Source organism: Electrona antarctica, assembly GCF_951216825.1.
Source record: "Electrona antarctica genome assembly, chromosome: 7".
Classification (NCBI taxonomy): Eukaryota; Metazoa; Chordata; class Actinopteri; order Myctophiformes; family Myctophidae; genus Electrona; species Electrona antarctica.
In genome coordinates, this window is record NC_136812.1 from 609,997 (window position 1) to 629,117 (window position 19,121).

The 19,121-nt window shown below is 44.6% G+C and overlaps 1 protein-coding gene across 1 annotated transcript in view; it reads right to left on the bottom strand.

The window, feature by feature from the left end:
* Positions 1-18,380, bottom strand: part of dph5 (diphthamide biosynthesis 5) — a gene marked incomplete at its 5' end in the record, with an annotated part of 28,747 nt that extends 10,367 nt beyond the window's left edge. The window contains 3 exons of the mRNA XM_079507031.1: positions 4,608-4,728; positions 13,759-13,867; positions 18,064-18,380. Of these exons, the coding sequence (XP_079363157.1) occupies positions 4,608-4,728; positions 13,759-13,867; positions 18,064-18,380 (547 nt within the window). The remainder of the gene's footprint in view (positions 1-4,607; positions 4,729-13,758; positions 13,868-18,063) is intronic.
* Between the last annotated feature and the right edge of the window lie 741 nt (positions 18,381-19,121).

A 19,121-nucleotide genomic window follows, 5' to 3' on the forward strand; every position in this document is an offset into this window, starting at 1 on the left:
ACTGTACTGTAATACATAGACTTATACACTGTACTGTACACTGTAATACATAGACTTATACACTGTACTGTACACTGTAATACATAGACTTATACACTGTACTGTACACTGTAATACATATACTTATACACTGTACTGTACACTGTAATACATAGACTTATACACTGTACTGTAATACATAGACTTATACACTGTACTGTACACTGTAATACATAGACTTATACACTGTACTGTACACTGTAATACATAGACTTATACACTGTACTGTACACTGTAATACATAGACTTATACACTGTACTGTACACTGTAATACATAGACTTATACACTGTACTGTAATACATAGACTTATACACTGTACTGTACACTGTAATACATATACTTATACACTGTACTGTACACTGTAATACATAGACTTATACACTGTACTGTACACTGTAATACATAGACTTATACACTGTACTGTACACTGTAATACATAGACTTACAGCAACAACACAAGGTGATAAATTACATCACATACATAAGGTGGTCGAGGCTAGGGGAGGGGCTACGGGCTGTAAGGTGGTCGAGGCTAGGGGAGGGGCTACGGGCTGTAAGGTGGTCGAGGCTAGGGGAGGGGCTACGGGCTGTAAGGTGGTCGAGGCTAGGGGAGGGGCTACGGGCTGTAAGGTGGTCGAGGTTAGGGGAGGGGCTACGGGCTGTAAGGTGGTCGAGGCTAGGGGAGGGGCTACGGGCTGTAAGGTGGTCGAGGATAGGGGAGGGGCTACGGGCTAGGGGAGGGGCTACGGGCTGTAAGGTGGTCGAGGCTAGGGGAGGGGCTACGGGCTGTAAGGTGGTCGAGGCTAGGGGAGGGGCTATGGGCTAGGGGAGGGGCTACGGGCTAGGGGAGGGGCTACGGGCTGTAAGGTGGTCGAGGCTAGGGGAGGGGCTACGGGCTGTAAGGTGGTCGAGGCTAGGGGAGGGGCTACGGGCTGTAAGGTGGTCGAGGCTAGGGGAGGGGCTACGGGCTGTAAGGTGGTCGAGGCTAGGGGAGGGGCTATGGGCTAGGGGAGGGGCTACGGGCTGTAAGGTGGTCGAGGCTAGGGGAGGGGCTATGGGCTAGGGGAGGGGCTACGGGCTAGGGGAGGGGCTACGGGCCAAGATGGAGTCTGAAGAGTTGGGTTTTCAGACTTTTTATTTATTTTTATTTAACCTTTATTTAACCAGTAAAAACCACATTGAGACTAAAGTCTCTTTTACAAGTGTGAACTGGCCAAGACAAGAGGCAAAATAAGTGACACAGCTCTGCCAGTAACAAAAAAATACACAACAAAAAACAGGACAGACATACAATGCTCATAAATACAGTACCCACTACTAAGAAGCTCAAAGGGAGAACAGGAACGTTTAGTAACGCGACCAATAAGGACTAATTAATAAAAACTAAGCATTGCTTAGTAGACTAAAAAGCAAGCAGACATTTGCTATACGTCAAAGCAGGAGCAGTTCATGGGAAGTGTGCCCATGGCAATCCTTTTAAAGCTCACTAGGGGAATCACAGCAGCCAGTTTGAGTCTGGTCTGTAGGTCATTCCAAGACCAGGGTCCGAAATAAGCAATGCTTTTTTTCCCGGCCTCAGATTTAGTTGGGGGCACGACATAGCGTAACCAAGCATTTGATCTGAGGTTGACTACAGCCGGTAGGCCAGTAAGGAGGAGGAGTTACAGTAAGGAGGAGTTACAGTAAGGAGGAGTTACAGTAAGGAGGAGGAGTTACAGTAAGGAGGAGGAGTTACAGTAAGGAGGAGGAGTTACAGTAGTCAAGTTTAGACAAGACTGATGTCTGGATGAGGAACTGGGCTGACTGTTTATGACTAGAGTGTGTGTGTGTGTGTGTGTGTGTGTGTGCGCGTGTGCATTTGTGGTTGCGAGCGTGCGACTGTGACTGTGTGTGTGTGTGTGTGCGTGCATGTGTGTGACTGTGTGTGTGTTTCCATATTAATGGTGACGCTGTGAGAAAGCAGAACTGTCCATATCTTTATTATTTCCTTCACTGATCAGCGTGATGTCATTACTGTACATTACTGTACAACTGATATCACTTTATTGACCGTCTGAACGATAATGTTCTGATGTTCCGGTTATTAAACAATAAACACAGAGCCGGATGCAGTCAGAACTACAGACTCACTCCCAATCTAAACTATGGAATGAACTTCCCATTACAGTCAGAACTACAGACTCACTCCCAATCTAAACTATGGAATGAACTTCCCATTGCAGTCAGAACTGCAGCATCACTCCCAATCTAAACTATGGAATGAACTTCCCATTACAGTCAGAACTACAGACGCACTCCCAATCTAAACTATGGAATGAACTTCCCATTGCAGTCAGAACTGCAGCATCACTCCCAATCTAAACTATGGAATGAACTTCCCATTGCAGTCAGAACTGCAGCATCACTCCCAATCTAAACTATGGAATGAACTTCCCATTGCAGTCAGAACTGCAGCATCACTCCCAATCTAAACTATGGAATGAACTTCCCATTGCAGTCAGAACTGCAGCATCACTCCCAATCTAAACTATGGAATGAACTTCCCATTGCAGTCAGAACTGCAGCATCACTCCCAATCTTCCACCGTAGTCTGAAAACCCACCTCTTCAGACTCCATCTTAGCCCGTAGCCCCTCCCCTAGCCCGTAGCCCTGCCCGTAGCCCCTCCCCTAGCCTCGACAACCTTACAGGCGTATGCAAAGACTCAATTTATGTAACTTAGATTTATAATTTGTCATTTTATGTAGACATAGCACTTCATAATGTATCATAACTTCACTGTAGTGTACATAATGATATTCTACTGTTAGACAGATGTGAGGTTCTTATGATCCTAGATGACTATTTATATGTATGTGATGTACTTTATCACCATGTGTTGTTCTGCTGGGGGGGGGGGGGGGGGGTTGTTCTGCTTACTGTAAATCTCTCTGGATTAAGAGCGTCTGATAAATGACTACATTGTAAATTGTAGCTTCCTGGGTTTTAACCTAACAGACACAGTGTGTGTCACATTATGTAGACTTAGATAGTATTTTAAACAGACCTATAGCTTGTTACGTAGACAGCTCTAGAATTGCACTTTATGTAGTCATAGCACTTTATAGTACACATGTATAATATATTATATAGTATAGTATGTATAGTTAACATAGATACTCCACTGTTACGTTCTTAGTTTATGATTCATGATAACTACTTTTTATATATGTGATGTATGCCATGCTTTTGTTATTGCTTAATGTAAGTCGCTCTGGATTAAGAGCGTCTGCTAAATGCCTGAATTGTAAATTGTGTGTGTGTGTGTGTGTGTGTGTGTGTGTGTGTGTGTGTGTGTGTGTTACCTAACAGACACAGTGTGTGTGTGTGTGTGTGTGTGTGTGTGTGTTACCTAACAGACACAGTGTGTGTGTGTGTGTGTGTTACCTAACAGACACAGTGTGTGTGTGTGTGTGTGTGTGTGTGTGTGTGTGTGTGTGTGTGTGTGTGTGTGTGTGTGTGTGTGTGTGTGTGTGTGTTACCTAACAGACACAGTGTGTGTGTGTGTGTGTGTGTGTGTTACCTAACAGACACAGTGTGTGTGTGTGTGTGTGTGTGTGTGTGTGTGTGTTACCTAACAGACACAGTGTGTGTGTGTGTGTTACCTAACAGACACAGTGTGTGTGTGTGTGTGTGTGTGTGTGTGTGTGTGTGTGTGTGTGTGTGTGTGTGTGTGTTACCTAACAGACACAGTGTGTGTGTGTGTGTGTGTGTGTGTGTGTGTGTGTGTGTGTGTGTGTGCGTGTGTGTGTGTGTTACCTAACAGACACAGTGTGTGTGTGTGTGTGTGTTACCTAACAGACACAGTGTGTGTGTGTGTGTGTGTGTGTGTGTGTGTGTGTGTGTTACCTAACAGACACAGTGTGTGTGTGTGTGTGTTACCTAACAGACACAGTGTGTGTGTGTGTGTGTTACCTAACAGACACAGTGTGTGTGTGTGTGTGTGTGTGTGTGTGTGTGTGTGTGTGTGTGTGTGTGTGTGTGTTACCTAACAGACACAGTGTGTGTGTGTGTGTGTGTGTGTGTGTGTTACCTAACAGACACAGTGTGTGTGTGTGTGTGTGTGTTACCTAACAGACACAGTGTGTGTGTGTGTGTGTTACCTAACAGACACAGTGTGTGTGTGTGTGTGTGTGTGTGTGTGTGTGTGTGTGTGTGTGTGTGTGTGTTACCTAACAGACACAGTGTGTGTGTGTGTGTGTGTGTGTGTGTGTGTGTGTGTGTGTGTTACCTAACAGACACAGTGTGTGTGTGTGTGTGTGTGTGTGTGTGTGTGTGTGTGTGTGTGTGTGTGTGTTACCTAACAGACACAGTGTGTGTGTGTGTGTGTGTGTGTGTTACCTAACAGACACAGTGTGTGTGTGTGTGTGTGTGTGTGTGTGTGTGTGTGTGTGTGTGTGTGTGTTACCTAACAGACACAGTGTGTGTGTGTGTGTGTGTTACCTAACAGACACAGTGTGTGTGTGTGTGTGTGTGTGTGTGTGTGTGTGTGTGTGTGTGTGTGTGTGTGTGTGTGTGTGTGTGTTACCTAACAGACACAGTGTGTGTAAACCCAGGTTTCTGTTCTTCTTGATCTTGTCGTAGAAACTCTCAGGTTTCCAGTTTTCTGTCCAGAACACGATGGACACTGTCTCCCCGAAGTTATACAGCTACACACACACACACACACACACACACACACACACACACACACACACACACACACACACACACACACACACACACACACACACACACACACACACACACACACACACACACAGTTAACTAAATAACATTGGGTTTTACAGGAATAATAATAACATTATTATTGTCATTTATTATTACTATTATCTTCGTCCAAACAGCAGCCAACCAAGAGCTACCTCACCTCATCTGCATATATACCCCTCCCCCTCATTAGCATAACGGACGAGGAACCACCCACACTGGGTGCTTATTGGAGGTTTTAACGAGGGCGCTCAGGAGGTGGGCTAACGAGCTGGGGGGGGGGGGGGTGCAGCTGGGGCCCCCGGCCGGCCGGCCAGCGAGGAAGGGGGGCCCCTCTCTCTCTCTGGAGGGGGGGACAATGGAGTGTGTGACAGCTCAATGAGGGGCCCGATATGGATGTGATGGGGGGGTGGGGGTGGGGGTGGTGGCCCGTTATGGATGTGATGGGGGGGTGGGGGTGGGGGTGGGGGTGGGGGGGGTGGGGGTGGGGGGGGTGGTTAATGTTCCATTGTGATGTGGTGATTTTGGTTAATTTTTCAGTTTTAGTCAAAGTCTCTTGAATAGTTTTAATTTAGTTGTTTTGGTGTTAGTCTACTTTTAGTCGCCTAAATGTCATGCGATTTTAGTGGACTAAATCTACAGTTGATTTAGTCGTAATGGGCTTGGCTGATTTTTACACTTTTTACACACATTTTTACGTAATAGTCTAGTAGCCAGCCCGGACATGTTGAGTACACCAAGGTTTTATGTTAGAAATGTTTAGTAGGGGTCCCCAGCATGTAGAAACTGATGTTAGAAATGTTGAGTAGGGGTCCCCAGCATGTAGAAACTGATGTTAGAAATGTTTAGTATGGGTCCCCAGCATGTAGAAACTGATGTTAGAAATGTTTAGTATGGGTCCCCAGCATGTAGAAACTGATGTTAGAAATGTTTAGTAGGGGTCCCCAGCATGTAGAAACTGATGTTAGAAATGTTTAGTATGGGTCCCCAGCATGTAGAAACTGATGTTAGAAATGTTTAGTATGGATCCCCAGCATGTAGAAACTGCCAGATGCTAACTTGCATATGTTGAGGGACTTTATTAGAACCAATCTGGAGCAATCCATGCTAGCCCCATCCATGTCTGTGCTGGAGAAAGCTTTGGTTAATGACCCATTCGGAAGGGGATTAAAATCAGATTTCTACGCTCTATTGGTTGACTTTTCTCCGGAATCCTCGGAAGATAGGCTTAATGCCTGGAGAACAGATATTCAGGAGGATTTAACAGTGGAACAATGGAGTACGGCTTGTGCACAAGCTCAATCCCAGACTGGGAATACTCGTCTAAAACTTCTACAATACAATTGGCTTATGAGAGTGTACATCACACCAGTTAAACTTAATAAGTATAATTGTAATATTCCAGATGTATGCACCAGATGCGGTGAAGATAGAGGCACATTGTTCCACTGTCTATGGTCCAAAATGTATGGAGTTTTGGGGGAAGGTCGGGCAGGAAATACAGAAGATTGTGTCAATAAATATTGTACCAGAACCAAAGTTCTTCCTGCTCGGTCTATATCCAGAGGGACACAAGATAAAGCGTAATGAACAAATGTTTATAGATGTGTATTTTACAAGCTAAGAGTTATTACACAGTGGTTGGGCTAAAAATGGTGGGCATGGCCGTTTTTAGCCCAATGAGTGTTTTTTTTGCAAAACTAATGCTTGGAATGGATCCAGCATCATGACAACCCCCTAGTTTGACATGTCACATGCTACATAAAGCATGATGACATTTTGAATATTTTGCCTTCTATAGGTTGTAATTGGTATGGTCACATATTATGCCAATTATGAAAATTGCTCAACATATGCAAGTTTCTACATGCTGGGGACCCATAGTACTAAACATTTCTAACATCAGTTTCTACATGCTGGGGACCCCTACTAAACATTTCTAACATCAGTTTCTACATGCTGGGGACCCCTACTAAACATTTCTAACATCAGTTTCTACATGCTGGGGACCCCTACTAAACATTTCTAACATCAGTTTCTACATGCTGGGGACCCATAGTACTAAACATTTCTAACATCAGTTTCTACATGCTGGGGACCCCTACTAACCATTTCTAACATCAGTTTCTACATGCTGGGGACCCCTACTAAACATTTCTAACATCAGTTTCTACATGCTGGGGACCCCTACTAAACATTTCTAACATCAGTTTCTACATGCTGGTGACCCATACTAAACATTTCTAACATCAGTTTCTACATGCTGGGGACCCATACTCAACATTTCTAACATCAGTTTCTACATGCTGGGGACCCCTACTAAACATTTCTAACATCAGTTTCTACATGCTGGGGACCCCTACTAAACATTTCTAACATCAGTTTCTACATGCTGGGGACCCCTACTAAACATTTCTAACATCAGTTTCTACATGCTGGGGACCCATACTAAACATTTCTAACATAAAACTTTGGTGTACTCAACATGTCCGGGTTCACTTTTTGGCTACTAGGCTATAAGATGACTTGTGTAAGATGTAAGATGACTTGTACTGGACCTCTTGTCCACTAGTCCCTTCCTAACCTCTTGTCCACTAGTCCCTTCCTAACCTCTTGTCCACTAGTCCCTTCCTAACCTCTTGTCCACTAGTCCCTTCCTAACCTCTTGTCCACTAGTCCCTTCCTAAACTCTTGTCCACTAGTCCCTTCCTAACCTCTTGTCCACTAGTCCCTTCCTAACCTCTTGTCCACTAGTCCCTTCTTAACATCTAGCCTTTATTTGTTGAGTAAATTGTACATTTGTAGTTTTAGTCACCATAGCCTAGTTTCCATGTAGTTTCCGTGTAGTTTCCGTCAGTGATAAAAAGGTAGTTGACAAACATTTTCCGTCATAGTTTTAGTGGCCTAAAGGTCCCGTATGTACATTATACTAAGGCTACATTATGTCATTTATAAAGTCAGTTTTATTTTCAGACATTATACAGATATTCTACTGTTAGGTTCTTGTTTACTGATGATCCTAGATGACTATTTCTATGTATTTTATCACCATGTGGTGTTACTGTAAGTCTATGTATTTTATCACCATGTGTTGTTACTGTAAGTCTATGTATTTTATCACCATGTGGTGTTACTGTAAGTCTATGTATTTTATCACCATGTGTTGTTACTGTAAGTCTATGTATTTTATCACCATGTGTTGTTACTGTAAGTCTATGTATTTTATCACCATGTGTTGTTACTGTAAGTCTATGTATTTTATCACCATGTGTTGTTACTGTAAGTCTATGTATTTTATCATCATGTGTTGTTACTGTAAGTCTATGTATTTTATCACCATGTGTTGTTACTGTAAGTCTATGTATTTTATCACCATGTGTTGTTACTGTAAGTCTATGTATTTTATCACCATGTGTTGTTACTGTAAGTCTATGTATTTTATCACCATGTGTTGTTACTGTAAGTCTATGTATTTTATCATCATGTGGTGTTACTGTAAGTCTATGTATTTTATCACCATGTGGTGTTACTGTAAGTCTATGTATTTTATCATCATGTGTTGTTACTGTAAGTCTATGTATTTTATCACCATGTGGTGTTACTGTAAGTCTATGTATTTTATCATCATGTGTTGTTACTGTAAGTCTATGTATTTTATCACCATGTGTTGTTACTGTAAGTCTATGTATTTTATCACCATGTGTTGTTACTGTAAGTCTATGTATTTTATCACCATGTGTTGTTACTGTAAGTCTATGTATTGTATCATCATGTGTTGTTACTGTAAGTCTATGTATTTTATCACCATGTGTTGTTACCGTAAGTCTATGTATTTTATCACCATGTGTTGTTACTGTAAGTCTATGTATTTTATCATCATGTGTTGTTACTGTAAGTCTATGTATTTTATCACCATGTGTTGTTACTGTAAGTCTATGTATTTTATCATCATGTGTTGTTACTGTAAGTCTATGTATTTTATCACCATGTGTTGTTACTGTAAGTCTATGTATTTTATCACCATGTGTTGTTACTGTAAGTCTATGTATTTTATCACCATGTGTTGTTACTGTAAGTCTATGTATTTTATCACCATGTGTTGTTACTGTAAGTCTATGTATTTTATCACCATGTGTTGTTACTGTAAGTCTATGTATTTTATCACCATGTGTTGTTACTGTAAGTCTATGTATTTTATCACCATGTGTTGTTACTGTAAGTCTATGTATTTTATCACCATGTGGTGTTACTGTAAGTCTATGTATTTTATCACCATGTGGTGTTACTGTAAGTCTATGTATTTTATCACCATGTGGTGTTACTGTAAGTCTATGTATTTTATCATCATGTGTTGTTACTGTAAGTCTATGTATTTTATCACCATGTGTTGTTACTGTAAGTCTATGTATTTTATCACCATGTGTTGTTACTGTAAGTCTATGTATTTTATCACCATGTGTTGTTACCGTAAGTCTATGTATTTTATCACCATGTGTTGTTACTGTAAGTCTATGTATTTTATCACCATGTGTTGTTACTGTAAGTCTATGTATTTTATCACCATGTGTTGTTACTGTAAGTCTATGTATTTTATCACCATGTGTTGTTACTGTAAGTCTATGTATTTTATCACCATGTGGTGTTACTGTAAGTCTATGTATTTTATCATCATGTGTTGTTACTGTAAGTCTATGTATTTTATCACCATGTGTTGTTACTGTAAGTCTATGTATTTTATCACCATGTGTTGTTACTGTAAGTCTATGTATTTTATCACCATGTGTTGTTACTGTAAGTCTATGTATTTTATCACCATGTGTTGTTACTGTAAGTCTATGTATTTTATCACCATGTGGTGTTACTGTAAGTCTATGTATTTTATCACCATGTGGTGTTACTGTAAGTCTATGTATTTTATCACCATGTGGTGTTACTGTAAGTCTATGTATTTTATCATCATGTGTTGTTACTGTAAGTCTATGTATTTTATCATCATGTGTTGTTACTGTAAGTCTATGTATTTTATCATCATGTGTTGTTACTGTAAGTCTATGTATTTTATCACCATGTGGTGTTACTGTAAGTCTATGTATTTTATCACCATGTGTTGTTACTGTAAGTCTATGTATTTTATCACCATGTGTTGTTACTGTAAGTCTATGTATTTTATCACCATGTGTTGTTACTGTAAGTCTATGTATTTTATCACCATGTGGTGTTACTGTAAGTCTATGTATTTTATCACCATGTGTTGTTACTGTAAGTCTATGTATTTTATCACCATGTGTTGTTACTGTAAGTCTATGTATTTTATCACCATGTGTTGTTACTGTAAGTCTATGTATTTTATCACCATGTGTTGTTACTGTAAGTCTATGTATTTTATCACCATGTGTTGTTACTGTAAGTCTATGTATTTTATCACCATGTGTTGTTACTGTAAGTCTATGTATTTTATCATCATGTGTTGTTACTGTAAGTCTATGTATTTTATCACCATGTGTTGTTACTGTAAGTCTATGTATTTTATCACCATGTGGTGTTACTGTAAGTCTATGTATTTTATCACCATGTGTTGTTACTGTAAGTCTATGTATTTTATCACCATGTGTTGTTACTGTAAGTCTATGTATTTTATCACCATGTGTTGTTACTGTAAGTCTATGTATTTTATCACCATGTGGTGTTACTGTAAGTCTATGTATGTGATGTGAGCGCTATGAGCTTGTAGATCTGCTATTTTATCTGTAGGCTACAGCTATTTGGTTTCCAAATTGTAGCGTTGTACAGCTATTTAGTTTCCCCATCGTAGCGCAGCGCGCCTCGTTGTGTGCCCAAGAGAACAGATCTGCAAGCTGTCGACATGCCATCGAGCGGCATGTTGATTGTTTGTATGTCTGTTCTTTTGGTTAGGCAACGCACATTACGTTGGTATGTGGGTTTGAGAGGCAATGATTAATGTAAACTATACAGTAACCTAGTAGATTATAGCAAAGTTGACAGTTGTCATAATATTGTATAGCTCTGTTCTGGACTGTTGCACAACGTTAGCCAACGGTGAATGATGAAAAGTTGCACTTTGTTAACGGGGACAGTATTGGACATATTAACTGCGTCACTTCAGAGGATCGCTGCTACTTTGATTCAGAAGATGTTTACTCACCTGGAAATGGCTGGAAACCATTAGAATGTTTGGAACATTATCAGCCAATTAACGTGAGTTGCATAAATCCTTTATTTCAGCGACTATTAGTCCGTTCTCTGACACACTCGTCTCAACAATGAGCACGACGCCATATAGTGGCATTTTTCTTTTTCCTTTTTTTCACTCAGGCTTTTTCGGGTTTTCGGGCCTAACATTATGGTAATTGTTAGGGTCGGGTCGAGCCTCGGGCCGACCCAGTTAGGATAGGGTACGACCCAGGTAGGGTAGGGTAGGACCCAGGTAGGGTAGGACCCAGGTAGGGTAAGACCCAGGTAGGGTAGGGTAGGGTAGGACCCAGGTAGGGTAGGGTAGGACCCAGGTAGGGTAGGGTAGGGTAGGACCCAGGTAGGGTAGGGTAGGACCCAGGTAGGGTAGGACCCGGGTAGGGTAGGGTAGGGCCGACCCAGGTAGGGTAGGGTAGGACCCAGGTAGGGTAGGGTAGGACCCAGGTAGGGTAGGGTAGGGTAGGACCCAGGTAGGGTAGGGTAGGACCCAGGTAGGGTAGGGTAGGACCCAGGTAGGGTAGAGTAGGGTAGGGTAGGGCCGACCCAGTTACGGTAGGGTAGGGCCCAGGTAGGGTAGGGTAGGACCCAGGTAGAGTAGGGTAGGGTAGGGCTGACCCAGGTAGGGTAGGACCCAGGTAGGGTAGGGTAGGACCCAGGTAGAGTAGGGTAGGGTAGGGCCGACCCAGTTAGGGTAGGGTAGGACCCAGGTAGGGTAGGGTAGGGTAGGACCCAGGTAGGGTAGGGTAGGACCCAGGTAGGGTAGGGTAGGGTAGGACCCAGGTAGGGTAGGGTAGGACCCAGGTAGGGTAGGGCCGACCCAGGTAGGGTAGGGTAGGACCCAGGTAGGGTAGGGTAGGGCCGACCCAGGTAGGGTAGGGTAGGACCCAGGTAGGGTAGGACCCAGGTAGGGTAGGGTAGGACCCAGGTAGGGTAGGACCCAGGTAGGGTAGGGTAGGGTAGGACCCAGGTAGGGTAGGACCCAGGTAGAGTAGGGTAGGGTAGGGCCGACCCAGTTAGGGTAGGGTAGGGTAGGACCCAGGTAGGGTAGGGTAGGACCCAGGTAGGGTAGGGTAGGACCCAGGTAGGGTAGGGTAGGGTAGGACCCAGTTAGGGTAGGGTAGGACCCAGGTAGAGTAGGGTAGGGTAGGGCCGACCCAGTTAGGGTAGGGTAGGGTAGGGCCGACCCAGTTAGGGTAGGGTAGGACCCAGGTAGGGTAGGGTAGGACCCAGGTAGAGTAGGGTAGGGCCGACCCAGTTAGGGTAGGGTAGGACCCAGGTAGGGTAGGACCCAGGTAGGGTAGGACCCAGGTAGAGTAGGGTAGGGTAGGGCCGACCCAGGTAGGGTAGGGTAGGGCCGACCCAGTTAGGGTAGGGTAGGACCCAGGTAGGGTAGGGTAGGACCCAGGTAGAGTAGGGTAGGGTAGGGCCAACCCAGGTAGGGTAGGGTAGGACCCAGGTAGAGTAGGGTAGGGTAGGGCCGACCCAGTTAGGGTAGGGTAGGACCCAGGTAGGGTAGAGTAGGGTAGGACCCAGGTAGGGTAGGGTAGGACCCAGGTAGGGTAGGACCCAGGTAGGGTAGGGTAGGACCCAGGTAGAGTAGGGTAGGGCCGACCCAGTTAGGGTAGGGTAGGACCCAGGTAGGGTAGGGCCGACCCAGTTAGGGTAGGGTAGGGCCCAGGTAGGGTAGGGTAGGACCCAGGTAGGGTAGGGCCGACCCAGTTAGGGTAGGGTAGGGCCCAGGTAGGGTAGGGTATGACCCAGGTAGGGTAGGACCCAGGTAGAGTAGGGTAGGGTAGGGCCGACCCAGTTAGGGTAGGGTAGGACCCAGGTAGAGTAGGGTAGGGTAGGGCCGACCCAGTTAGGGTAGGGTAGGACCCAGTTAGGGTAGGGTAGGGTAGGGCCGACCCAGTTAGGGTAGGGTAGGGTAGGACCCAGTTAGGGTAGGGTAGGGCCCAGGTAGGGTAGGGTAGGACCCAGGTAGGGTAGGACCCAGGTAGAGTAGGGTAGGGTAGGGCCGACCCAGTTAGGGTAGGGTAGGACCCAGTTAGGGTAGGGTAGGGCCGACCCAGTTAGGGTAGGGTAGGACCCAGTTAGGGTAGGGTAGGGCCGACCCAGTTAGGGTAGGGTAGGGTAGGACCCAGTTAGGGTAGGGTAGGGCCCAGGTAGGGTAGGGTAGGACCCAGGTAGGGTAGGGTAGGACACAGGTAGAGTAGGGTAGGGTAGGGCCGACCCAGTTAGGGTAGGGTAGGACCCAGGTAGAGTAGGGTAGGGTAGGGCCGACCCAGTTAGGGTAGGGTAGGACCCAGGTAGGGTAGGGTAGGGTAGGGCCGACCCAGTTAGGGTAGGGTAGGACCCAGGTAGAGTAGGGTAGGGTAGGGCCGACCCAGTTAGGGTAGGGTAGGACCCAGGTAGGGTAGGGTAGGGCCGACCCAGTTAGGGTAGGGTAGGACCCAGGTAGGGTAGGGTAGGACCCAGGTAGGGTAGGACCCAGGTAGAGTAGGGTAGGGTAGGGCCGACCCAGTTAGGGTAGGGTAGGACCCAGGTAGAGTAGGGTAGGGTAGGGCCGACCCAGTTAGGGTAGGGTAGGGTAGGACCCAGTTAGGGTAGGGTAGGGTAGGGCCGACCCAGTTAGGGTAGGGTAGGGCAGGACCCAGTTAGGGTAGGGTAGGGTAGGACCCAGTTAGGGTAGGGTAGGGCCCAGGTAGGGTAGGGCCGGGCCTGATGAGAACTCTAGTACAGAAGGGTATATTTTGGGGTACCTGCAGTCCAGAACATCCCACAGCGTTCATGATGGAGGCGTTGTGAACCACCCGGTACGGTATCCCACAATGCACTGCTCTCAGGACCAGGTCGCTGTGGGTCGTTGCACTGTTGAGACAGAGACACGCACGCGCACGCGCACACGCACACGTGCACGCGCACGCGCACACACACACACACACACAATTAACCCCCTCATAAACGGACACTAATCAAATAAATTCCATGAATTGTAAAACAAATGTTTCAGAAGTAGTGAAAATAGCAGATCTACAAGCTCACGCCACGCTGTGAGCTTCTCTCTCCATCTCCCTCTTTCTCTTTCTCGCTCTATCTCCCTCTCTCTCTATCTCCCTCTCTCTCTCTCTCTCTCTCTCTCTCCATCTCCCTCTCTCTAACTCCCTCTCTCTCTCTCTCTCTCTCTCCATCTCCCTCTCTCTAACTCCCTCTCTCTCTCTCTCTCTCTCTCCCCATCTCCCTCTCTCTAACTCCCTCTCTCTCTCTCTCTCTCTCTCTCTCTCCCTCTCCATCTCCCTCTCTCTAACTCCCTCTCTCCCTCTCTCTCTCCCCAACCCTGTAATTATCTTCATAAAGAATCTCTGGTCAGCCAGAATCTGTTCTCTGGTCAGCCCAACAGGCTGATGTCAGCCTTCTGGAGGAAACCACCGGCCTTCTGCATGTCCTTCTGCTCAGAGGAAACCACCGGCCTTCTGCTCAGACCTCAGCACATGGAGGCTGCTTCTATCCTTCTATCAGACCAGAATACATTATGTTATCATCTCTCCTTCTGCTCAGGCCTCAACACATGGAGGCTGCTTCTATCCTTCTATCAGACCAGAATACATTATGTTATCATCTCTCCTTCTGCACAGGCCTCAACACATGGAGGCTGCTTCTATCCTTCTATCAGACCAGAATACATTATGTTATCATCTCTCCTTCTGCTCAGGCCTCAACACATGGAGGCTGCTTCTATCAGACCAGAATACATTATGTTATCATCTCTCCTTCTGCTCAGACCTCAACACATGGAGGCTGCTTCTATCAGACCAGAATACATTATGTTATCATCTCTCCTTCTGCTCAGACCTCAGCACATGGAGGCTGCTTCTATCAGACCAGAATACATTATGTTATCATCTCTCCTTCTGCTCAGGCCTCAACACATGGAGGCTGCTTCTATCAGACCAGAATACATTATGTTATCATCTCTGCTTCTGCTCAGACCTCCACACACGGCCAGAGGTCTAGAATACATCCAGATCCATGCATAAACCTCAGAGAAGCAGCTTCCATCCACCACTAGGCCAGAATACATTCTGTTATCATCTATTTACTGCACATCTCCTGCTGGAGAAACCACATCATCTTCATCCTCATCACCAACACCATCCTTCTATACATCATTCATATCCTCCTGTAATGCCATTCATTATGTCGAATGTCATGTTTTTATGTTCTGTGTCTAACCCTAACCCAGGAAGACTAGCTGCTGCTGCACCAGCTAATGTCATGTTGTTATGTTCTGTGTCTAACCCTAACCCAGGAAGACTAGCAGCTGCTGCACCAGCTAATGGGCGACTGTGGCTCAAGAGGTAGAGCAGGTCGTCCAATGATCCATGGGTCGGCGGTTCGAATCCCGGCTCCTCCTGTCTACATGTCGAAGTGTCCTTGGGCAAGACACTGAACCCCAAATTGCTCCCGATGTGCTGGTTGGTGCCTTGCATGGCTTCCGCCGCAATCGGTGTATGAATGTGTGTGTGAATGGGTGAATGTAATGCACAATCTATGTAAAGCGCCTTGGATAAAGGCGCTATATAAATGCACCATTTAATGGGGATCCTAATAAAACTCTATACACCCATCCAGGCCACAACACTGTTGACTGTTCTGTCTTATCCACAATCATTGGTAAGCGACAGAAACAATTAAAGGGATAGTTCAGATTTTTTTTAACTTAAGCTGTATGAAATACTTGCCATTAACATAGTGGTTGCAACTGTATTAATTGACCCGAGTCCCATGGTGGGAGTTCTGTGTCAGTGTCTTCAGTATGTCATCATAACTCTCAGTCAAGGAGTTTATATAAATGGAAATCGGTGCATTTACAGTATATAGAGATTTATCCAAAGCACAGATTGTGCATTACATTCACAGTCATTTCAGTTCATACACCGATGGCAGAGGTAACCATACAAGGCCGACACCGACCTGCACATCGGGATCAATTAGGGGTTCAGAGTCTAACTCTGGGGGAGCCCGGGATTGAACTGAGAATGTGGTATCATATAGTACTTTATTGTTAGTTCACACTAGGGCATTAACCAAACGTGATTTTTGATAGTCGACACGACTACCATCAAAATCGATTTATAGTCGATTAGTCGGCGGTAAAATATGATATTTTTTTCCATCCAATCAAGCATTAAAACATCGTGTTCTGAAACGGCCAGCGCGAGTGAAGGATTAACTGCAAAACAGAGCCGGTGAATGCAGGCCGAGTGGAATAGTAAGAGAGTGGCGACACGCTTTGATCTCACCACAAAGCGGGTGCTATGGGCTATAGTTCCAAACATTGGAACTATCCCATTGAGATATAATGAGCACTTCCGCATTCCATTGTTACAATGGGAGTCAACGCTAGTGCCACCACTCTCTTACTAGATTACGCTGAATGCCGCTCTGATTGGCCGAAATTCACATCAGCTGTTAAAAGTCAAGTCAAAGTTGCAAGTCCACAATGACTCACGGATGGACGCGATGTGAGCTTGTAGATCTGCTATTTTTGATGCGCAAGACCTTTCTACGGCGCAGCATAGCATGTTACGTTGTTGAAAATGTTTGTTCAGTTGGAGAGGAGAGGAGGAATGAACGATGCGATGATTTTCATACAACCCTAAATGTTCAACAACAAGTTACAACCACAGTTCCTTTGGTTTTTAGAAGGAGCTACAAGCTAGGAGGAGGTTATGATTACATACTAGGCTTGCTAGATAGCAGGCTTGCCAGGCTATGAATCAGATGATCAACTACTTCACTCCATCGCGACTATTATAACTATGATAGCTATAACTATAGCTGTTTGTTTTTAATAATGCCGCACGCCTGCACTTTTGTTGGATAAGCATGAAGAAAGATTAATAAGAAAAAGAAACATGAAATCACGGCAAGAGCTACTGTAGTTTGACTGTCACCAAACTGGATATTATTGGGCAGAGTGAGGAGGGAGTCGAAGGGACTCCTGCTACACTACTGTACCGGACGAAACGACGACACGTCTCCAATCTAACTTGTTGAACAAACTACAGTAATAAACTCACCAATAGTAAAAGTATTTACACACTGTAGTTGTCCCCATTGAGCGTATGAGCCTATGAGGCATATGCTGTTTGAAAATCTGTCTTAAATGCTATTATGCTGCCAGTGCCACCGCCGCCCACCGCACCTACACGAGTGACGGTGACGGCAAAACCCACGTACAGTCGGCTTGTATATGATATGAAAACAATCAGCCAGGAATGGATTAGTACTTAAGTTGGAGAACTACCAACAAAACAACTAAACAGAGCTCACAGCTGCATGTCTGCTGTAAAAAAGAAAAATCATAAAAATCATAAAAATAATATTAACGATTACTCGATTTTTGATTTACAGTGTCGACTACCGTTTTGCTAGTCGACTAATCGACTAATCGATTTTTATAGTAATGCCCTAGTTCACGGTTCTCCATCCGGCCGCTCTACTGGCCACTCTATAAATGGTAAATGGTAAATGGTGCATTTATATAGCGCCTTTATCCAAGGCACTTTACATAGACACACACATTCACACACACATTCATACACCGATTGCAGCGGAAGCCATGCAAGGTACCAACCAGCACATCGGGAGCAATTTGGGGTTCAGTGTCTTGCCCAAGGACACTTCGACATGTAGCCAGGAGGAGCCGGGATTCGAACCGCTGACCCATGGATCATTGGACGACCTGCTCTACCTCTTGAGCCACAGTCTATCCCTGAGGCACTGCCGCCCTGGCATATATATTGTATATTTGTCATCATACACAAAGAGATCTGGGTACGAGAGCCACATTTGATGTACAACTTCATCAACCTTTCTGATGCTGCATGAAGGACCTGATGTCTCTGGTACACATACCAGTACCAGCCATAAGGGCTATCGGATGTTCCGGTCTTGTACTGGCCTTCACACAAATGAAACAATCTCTTTGTATGTTAAACAATGTTGTATCAACCCTATTCAGTCTTCTTGATGAGACTGGTGCAGGCATGCTCTCACTCAACATGTTCTCACTCAACATGCTCTCACTCAACATGCTCTCACTCAACATGCTCTCACTCAACATGCTCTCACTCAACATGCTCTCACTCAACATGCTCTCACTCAACATGCTCTCACTCAACATGTTCTCACTCAACATGTTCTCACTCAACATGCTCTCACTCAACATGCTCTCACTCAACATGCTCTCACTCAACATGCTCTCACTCAACATGCTCTCACTCAACATGCTCTCACTCAACATGCTCTCACTCAACATGCTCTCACTCAACATGCTCTCACTCAACATGCTCTCACTCAACATGCTCTCACTCAACATGCTCTCACTCAACATTTGCAACTTGCTCATTACTGCAGCAGTTTGCTCAGCATGATAAAATACCTTTATTTTGAAGTTATAGTTTGTCTGTATATAGAGCCATGGTTTTACGAACATCATCTCTGTTGAGCAACATTTAGTAAGAGTTGAAGGTCTTCTGCCTTGGGCTTTTCAACATTATGGATAGGGATGATCACGTTTTTTTGCTCCCGATCCGATTCCGATCATTTGATTTTGAGTATCTGCCGATACCGATTTTTCCCCATCCGATAATTATATTTTTATGGAACTACCTATGCCATATCACAATAGTACAATATCGAAATCACGGACAATATCCAGTCTAATATCATGATATGGATATCATATTGATACTAGGGATGTCACGATCACGTTTTTTTGCTCCCGATCCGATCATTTAAAAATGGCGTGATCGGCCCCCGATTTCCGATCACGTGATCGGATCGGGACTGGATCTTGTTTATTTCCATTCTCTAAATGTTTACCACAGATTATAAGATTTGGATCGGTTTGTTATCACTCCATTTTGTAACTTAATAATAGTTAGTAGTTCTGTTGAAGCTGCATACATATTTCTCAAGTTTGAGACATTTCATACATTTTAGGGACTTCTACTCAAGTGATGTTTTCCCACCCTTAATAAGTGAAGTCAAAATAAAACTAATCTGTGTTATACTGTAACTGTAGATTTCATTTGTTTTATTTCCCCCTGTTTGGGAC